Source organism: Anguilla anguilla, chromosome 1 (genome assembly GCF_013347855.1).
Source record: "Anguilla anguilla isolate fAngAng1 chromosome 1, fAngAng1.pri, whole genome shotgun sequence".
Classification (NCBI taxonomy): domain Eukaryota; kingdom Metazoa; phylum Chordata; class Actinopteri; order Anguilliformes; family Anguillidae; genus Anguilla; species Anguilla anguilla.
Genome location: NC_049201.1, coordinates 66,757,951 through 66,765,478, shown reverse-complemented (window position 1 = coordinate 66,765,478; position 7,528 = coordinate 66,757,951). Strand labels below are relative to the sequence as shown.

Below are 7,528 nucleotides of genomic sequence, written 5' to 3'. Positions count from 1 at the left end.
AATTTGGAGTTTTTTGAGGACCTTTAAAAGAATTATGAATAAAACCCCCTTCAGCATGCCAGTTATGAAACATAAGTGGCTAAATGAATTATCTGTTCAATAAAATTCAGGAGGGTCAATCTGATTACCTCATAGTTGCAAGGGGAGGGAAAAAATTTAAAATAATTAAAAACAAACAAAAAAAAAACAATAATAATGCTTATTGTATGGCAGAATTATGTATCCATTTCCCTCCAGAAGGCACAGACATCCCTCTAATTCCTACCATCAGTTCATGTTAGCTAAAACTAAAATTCTAACCATGCCTTTAAAATGGATCTTCCCCTTTAGTGTGACAAGGTTTTTTTTTCTCACACCTGTCTTTGAAAAACGTGTTTGAGAGCTGAAGAAGCCAGAAATATCGCGCTGCGTTAGCAAGTGCATGGCTGCCTTCAGAATATATTATTTAGCAACATGGTGAGTATGCAGTTCTTTTAGACACCCGCTTGGCTGCAGAAAATGGAATAGCCATTTATCAAATGCTGTGGCTTTTTAAAAAAATCACAATTGCTTAATTAAACATTTATGGTATGAATAATAATCTTTCAACAAAAAATCTAAATGACAAATAGTAGGCCTGGATGATGTGTGTAATGCATTGTGGTAGGCTACTATACCAAATGAATGCATCAGATGTAATTGCTTATCTTCTGAAAAATGTAGAATCACTAATGCTATTTCCACAAATTCCCTCAATACTACAAATCAGTAGCTTAATAAAGTATGATGTAGGCTACCAAATAGCTCTAATTATAAGCTGTGGCCACTGGATATATAGTTACTGAACTGAGTGACAGGATTTGGCAGTTGCTGGAGTTGCTGCTGTATAGTTACCAAACATCTGGCCAATGTGATGTCTGGCCTGTACACATCATCCCGATATATAAAATTTCAGTGGCGGAATCAGATGCACCGACAAAACTATCCTATTTTCAAAATAATACCACTGACATATACTGTTTAAAAGAGTAAAACAAGTATAGAATTTCATGAGCAAAGACAAAATAAACAAGGATGAAAAGTGATGTAGTACAGGATTGGACACTCGACAGTACACAGTCCTGGCGAAAGCCCTGACTCAGTCATTTTTCTTGCTGTTAAAATTACGATCGTGTCCACCGCGCCAAACCCTGACGGGCGTAATGAGTAATTCCATAGCGCTGAGCAAAGCACTTTGAAGCTCATTTTCCCTGTATTAATGGAGTTAAAGGCTGCATGCTGACTGTTAAAGGAGGGCACCCACTTAGAAAATGCTGACTTAAATGCAAATATAAATCAAGATATGCTGGACCAAAGAAAGATATATGATATATGTCTTGATGTTAACCATGGTTTACATCTGTTACAAAAAAATTATAAATATAATAATAATAATAATAATAATAATAATAGGAAGAAGAAGAAGAAGAATTTTTAAATGTAAATGGTTATTTTTAAAGCAAGATTCCAAGCAACTGCCAGATTACACTATGCCAAAATGGGATGTAAGAGTCATGACATTGAAATGAAAAACATCCAAAATGACTTTAACATTTAACATTTTTAACATTTCTTACAGTGAAATACTGCTAATTACATCAATGTAATGGTGAATAATTACACTTTAGTATTTGAACATCGTCTTACCTAATTTCTCACATCATTTTTCACAGATACAAGTTGGGACATGCATGTGCATATGTTTACTTTATATGAGTACAGAGTTGAAGTGATAATGGACATGCATAAATGATTATTTTAAAGTCACACTACTTTTGTATCATAAAGATACACAGCATCAATTAGATCATTTCCAAAATATCCAATCAAAATAAACTAAATAAATGGCCTGTTTTTACATTTATTTTTACTATCTATTACTAAACCCTGGTTAATTACATATAATTATATATACTGCTTTGAAGGCTCACGGTTATTGTAAACAGATCGAGACAGGCCCACCTTGGTCCTGGAGAACTTAGAAAATGTGTATAGCAATTTGGCAATGGCCGTCAATCTTTTTTGCACACATACAGACCTTTATATAAATAGAAATCATGAAAAACTGTATGAATTACATCCAAACAGGAAGACATGGCTCTCCTATGCCCACTCAGAACAGAGCTCACCTCTGATCTCATCATGTTCGTAATTTGGGATCTAATATAACCCTTTTCAAGGAAGTCTGCCTTGTTGAAGGTTTGGTCGTTGTGGCACAAATTACCTTTGACCTTCATACAGTATATGTATGTTTTATCTCATGTCTATATGTCTACAGCAAAGCTTTAACTTTCTTTTCGAGGCTAGTCTAACAGGGAGTACATAAAACAAATAATGACAATCCACCAGTATAAGTTAGGTGCAGATGAATTGGGTCATCACACTGTTGTGTGTAAAAGTGCTAGCTCACTCAGAGTGCACGCATAGTGCCACGTTCTTGTGCCTCTCCCAGTAATGGCAGTCCTCTGGAAAGCTCCAGGCCGCACAGCTCTCCTTGTGGCGGCTCACTGCGTGTGCCACAAACCCGGGCAGCTGCTTCTGCAGGGCCTCCACCACAGCCTGGACGTTTCCTTTCTTCGCCAGGCCCTCCATCAGCTGCCGGATGCAGTCCTTGGGCACCGGCTGGGGATTACAGCTGTAGGACACCACCACGTTGGTGTCATTCACCTGCAACACGTCAAACCAGTTCTGGCCCACCACATGCTGGAAGTTGTCCCCAGCGCGCCAGTTCCGGTAGCTGCTGCCAGAATGGTTGATCACACGAACTGACCAGCTCACCCAGTCGTATTTCCTGGTCAGGAACTGTTGCAGTGCCTCAGCTGTGTCCTGGTTGCTCTTCTCCTCCTTCCCATGGACCAACTGCTTTATGTCCAGACAAGCCTGTTCTGGGAAGGCTGCCACACACTCCTCAATAGCAATCTTCATCCTGGTCTCCACTTCCTGGATCTTCTGGTTCCAATCCTCAATCATTGCCTGCTCTTGCTCCTCCCCATGTGTCAGTGCACAGTGGCCCAGCAGAGAGATCAGCCCCAGGCAGAAGAGCTCTTTCATTCGAACACAGAAATCCTCCAGGGTTCTCCTGTTCCTGGCCTCATATCTTTCCACTACCTCTAGAATGGACTCCCCAAAAGTGTTTCTCCCCATCACAGCATCATAGAGCACGTGGAGGTTTTTGTCCCCTCCTGTTTTGCCAAAGTGCTCCAGAAACAGTCTGGTCTTGACCTCCCGGAACTCTGGCTTGGCCTCCAGGATGTCCATATACTTGCGGAACTGGTTCCGGAGGTTCTCCTCCACAGAGAAGTACTGGGAGTCCAACCGTCCCTTCTTGATCTCATTATCTATGTTCTCCAGCTGGGTGGAGAGGATATCCAGCTGGTTTCGCACAACCAAAAACTGCTCCTTGACGTAGAAGACCTCCTTGCTGTGCACGTTGTCCAGGGCCAACCGCAGGACCGGGGCGGCCGCCTCACACAGGGGGAATAGCTCCCCGACTGCGCTGGCCACTACCTCCGCCCCCCGCTCAAACATCTCCATGACAGCCTCAATGGCCTCCTTCTTCTGGGCCACAGCCTTTTCCAGTGGACTGGTCATGGTCTTCAAGGGAATCCAGAGAAACTACAGTAAATGGGAACCCTTTGCAACTGCTGACATGGAGTAACACACACAAAACATGGTTAGGAGACTTTACTGTAGCGAGTTCCATTTTAAATTTATTCTGTACAAACATGGCATGATTTCAATTTTAGAATTTCAGAATTGAAATTGATCAAAATTCTCTCATTTTAGAATTGATTCAAAAAGATAGGAAATAACTATTGTCAATCATAGTCCTAATCCCATAATTCTCTGTTTAAATATCTATAAAGCACATATTTATTAGTATTAGATACTATCTAGTCTGTAAGTAATCAAAGTACTAATTTAGTCAGGCAAATGGCAAACATTGTTGGGCTCGTCATTATGTTATGTTATGTCATGTTATGTTATGTTATGTTAACATTAAAGGCTACACTGGAGATACAGTGCATTTTGGCACTGACTATGCTAAAAAATAAAATAATCTTGTCTTTAAATATTGTTACATTGTAAATTAAAAAATATATGTTTGAAGGATTAAATGGCAAATGGTTGTAATTTGGTAAGTGCTGGAACTGAAGCTGAAAATTGTATCAATATAAGGACAGGTGGCTACTTCAGAATGTATTGTGCTTTGATTTATCAACATCAGTACCAGCTGGATAATAAGAAATCCCCTTCCATCTCGCCCCCATCGATAATAAATAACAGTATCCTTCTCAGTCAAAGATTCTTCCTGCTGTTTTGTGTTGTGTCGCAGTCAAAATGAGGTTACATATATTATAGGAGACAAAACCAATGGTAATTGTACCTTTTAGCTTAATAATTCTCATTAATGTATGTATATGTCATTTATGTTTACTAGACTGCAAGAGTATAATTAAATCACAATATATAGGCCTATTTATATTTTAGTCAGGGTGGTGGCTTTATGGAAGTGATTCCACATTGCCCATCACCAGCTATTCTTTTAAACTGATATTCAGACTTTATAAGCAGCATAGCACATTTTTAATCCTACATTTTCCTTTGAAAATATATGCGCGTCTTTCCTTGGTTTTTCTGTCGAAGATGTTTTTTTTTTTTCTAATGTCTACAGCAAAAATGTGCCAAGTAATCAAATATCCCCACGTAATTCATAACATAATTCGTCATAACATGATGTTTCAAATACTGTACAAACAGGGGTTGAATGAAGAAAGTCAATCACTTGAGGTGCATTAGATGCAAAGATCAAATCAGCACAGGACACACCTTGCCATCTTCCGTTTGCGCTGTGTCTGTATGCCCCAGTGGCTCTGCTATCCATTATTTACATCATTTAAATAACAACGTTATTCTGTACCTGCAGAAAACGGGTTGTCTTGTCCTTCACGCCTGCTTCGGCAAACAACTGCTGTGAGTTCCAGAAATATTCCCCCTTTCTCTTCCCTGGATTTTTCCCACAGTGGTGTTGAACTCCTTGGAGAAGCTGCCTAAGAGACGATGCGCATTTGCTCTCTATCATTCGAGTAAGTAGGGAGCGACTGAGAGGGAAAATGCGCACGCACTGTGCGGAGAAGCCTGTCTTCACAACATTTCATTCCTTGTATTCTCTTTGGATTCCTTCAAACTATGAGTAAGTCTAAAGCAGTTAGTCACGCAGACTGCTTATTTATCTGACTGTTAAAATGATAATACATGTGGACTTCTGGATAGAAGGGGTTGGTGATTTAAAAAGCTGTCGGTTAGCGATGTTCCTTGGGAGTTTTGCGCAGGTTTCTCATCAAAATACGACAAGCGACCATAATGGGGACGGTAGGACCTACAAAATGTCGGTAAGAACAAATAAGTGTTTGGATATGAATTAGTGAATAAAATGTAGCAAGTTTCACTTAGTTACATCTATGTGCAATTAAAGAATGTGTCATTAATTTTGGGTGGAGTCGCCACAGCTTGCGTAGCATGTGCAAAATGTGTGAAAAGAAGGCTTGGGCATGTGTTGCGTTGCGGATTTTTAAAAATTATTTTATTTTTTAAAAAGTGCACTGTATTATAGATGTTATACAGGTTAGCACCCCTTACCACTGTGCCGTGTTTCCATTGTTCAATAGTGTTATAGCTGGGAACACACAACCATAAAATGCAAAGAGAGAAGACTGTATGTCCATGTTATTTGCTATTTAGAGTCCATGTCAGGTGAACTGCCCTTCAAAATAGCATTCCAGACGTAATGGTCTCTTGGTTACTTTCAAAGCAGAGGTGAAATGAAGCATCTGGGTAGCCTAGGCTACAATGTTAAAGAAAATTATATTCCACTTTATTCAGTTTAATTTTCTGTCTGACGACTGGAGATCGAAATTTTACAACCCGGTCATTCTCTGACCTTGCTTTGCTTTCAATGTCAAATTAAGTATCCAAATAATTAATTTGCTTTGTCTTCTTAGGCATTTTATTTTGGCAATGGGAGCATGACCACATCTTGATCTGAGCTGTAGTTAACGTTGTTCAATTGTTATCAGTATAGGACTTTTTATGAACGGCTCTGAGATGTAATAGAACGATGTTAAACCGACTAGACAGCTCCGTTAAGCAAACATGATTTTTAAAAAACCCATGCTGTTTAACCGTATCCAGTGTTAATTGTTTTTATAAATGGCCACACGTCCCTTATGCCTATCTTAAGTAGTATTGCACTTTTTATTTCGGATTAATCTCTTACAGTATAGCTTTTGCTGGGTCTGATTGCTTGATTGCTTAGAGCGTGGCGGACATGGATATCATGTACGCTCAAGCTTCAAAGCTTTTCACATCAATGTTAACTTTACACTGCGGCTCAAGGGAAAGGGTCAAGATGCGAGCCTTCAGTCGAGGGCAGTGGTAAAAAAAAACCTGCTCTTCTTGCTGTTGCGCTTTTAAGCATACCGCAGGAGCTTTGTGTGCCCCCCCCCCCCCCCCCCCCACCCCCCCCCCCACCCCTTCCCCTTTTTCCGCATTTTAAGCAGGGTGTTCGGCATTTCATGACTTTTTGTCCCCGGGACATTAATGACAAGGATGAGCATGGAGATTCGTCCTTCTGAAGTATCTCTTAAGAGTGTATAAATCTGTGTGCTGTTTATGTTAGGCCAATATGCTTTATAAACACTTGATATAAACATGCAATAATTTAATTAGCTACTATCATTAATACTACTACTACTGTACACCTAAGCGCAATTTGTCTGGAAATGGGGGCAGCATACGTCTACGGTACGTGTGAATGAAATAAAACCATTTTGTTACCTAATAAACGGATCGGAGCTGCCCCCTATACGACATACTTAGGTATGACATTTTAGTTATAGTTGAATTCATGATGATGGTACGGTACGGCCTTTGCATCGTATTTATTTATTTATTTATTTATTTATTTGTTTGTTTGTTTGTTTTTCCATCCATCCATTACCTATACTTGCTTATTCCTGGTCAGGGTCGCGGTAGGTGCTGGAGCCTATTTATTTATTTATTTATTTATTTATGATGATGATGATTATGCTGGTGGTGGTGGTCATGGTGATGACGATGATGATGATTATGATTCTTCTTCTTCTTCTTCTTATTATTATTATTATTATTATTACTATTATTATGATGATGATGATGATGATTATTATTATTATTATTATTATTATTATCATCATCATCATCATCATCACCATCTGTATGTCATTGATTGCCAAATGCCTCGTCTATATTGGACAACGTCCAATTGATGCAATCAATTGCATGTTAATTACATATTAAACATAATTAACCTGGCCTTAAGCAAGTTGTTAATTCATTAACATTGGATGTCGCAGGGGTCTAATAATGGGAGCCCATGTTAAGGATGTCCTCAGGGATTTTGTGTTTATTTGAAGTAAATGAATGCTCTGATTCAGTATTATTGTATGTCATTCCCATAGCAACAAAACTG

General features: G+C 39.1%; 1 protein-coding gene across 4 annotated transcripts; it reads right to left on the bottom strand.

Annotated features, from left to right (window-relative positions):
* Nucleotides 1-1,564: 1,564 nt before the first annotated feature.
* Nucleotides 1,565-5,415, bottom strand: LOC118229104 (protein rapunzel-like). Of its 4 annotated transcripts, none has more exons than XM_035420793.1 (2): nt 4,940-5,415; nt 1,565-3,615 (listed from the first exon to the last, which is right to left on the bottom strand). In XM_035420793.1, exons 1-2 carry the CDS (start codon nt 5,099-5,101, stop codon nt 2,425-2,427), a joined length of 1,353 nt encoding a protein of 450 aa, XP_035276684.1. In that variant the 5' UTR covers nt 5,102-5,415; the 3' UTR covers nt 1,565-2,424. The 4 variants fall into 4 exon arrangements, with proteins under 4 accessions (XP_035276684.1, XP_035276690.1, XP_035276698.1 ...); XM_035420799.1 differs by having other exon boundaries at nt 1,565-3,662; nt 4,940-5,078; XM_035420807.1 differs by having other exon boundaries at nt 1,565-3,662; nt 4,849-4,984.
* Between the last annotated feature and the right edge of the window lie 2,113 nt (nt 5,416-7,528).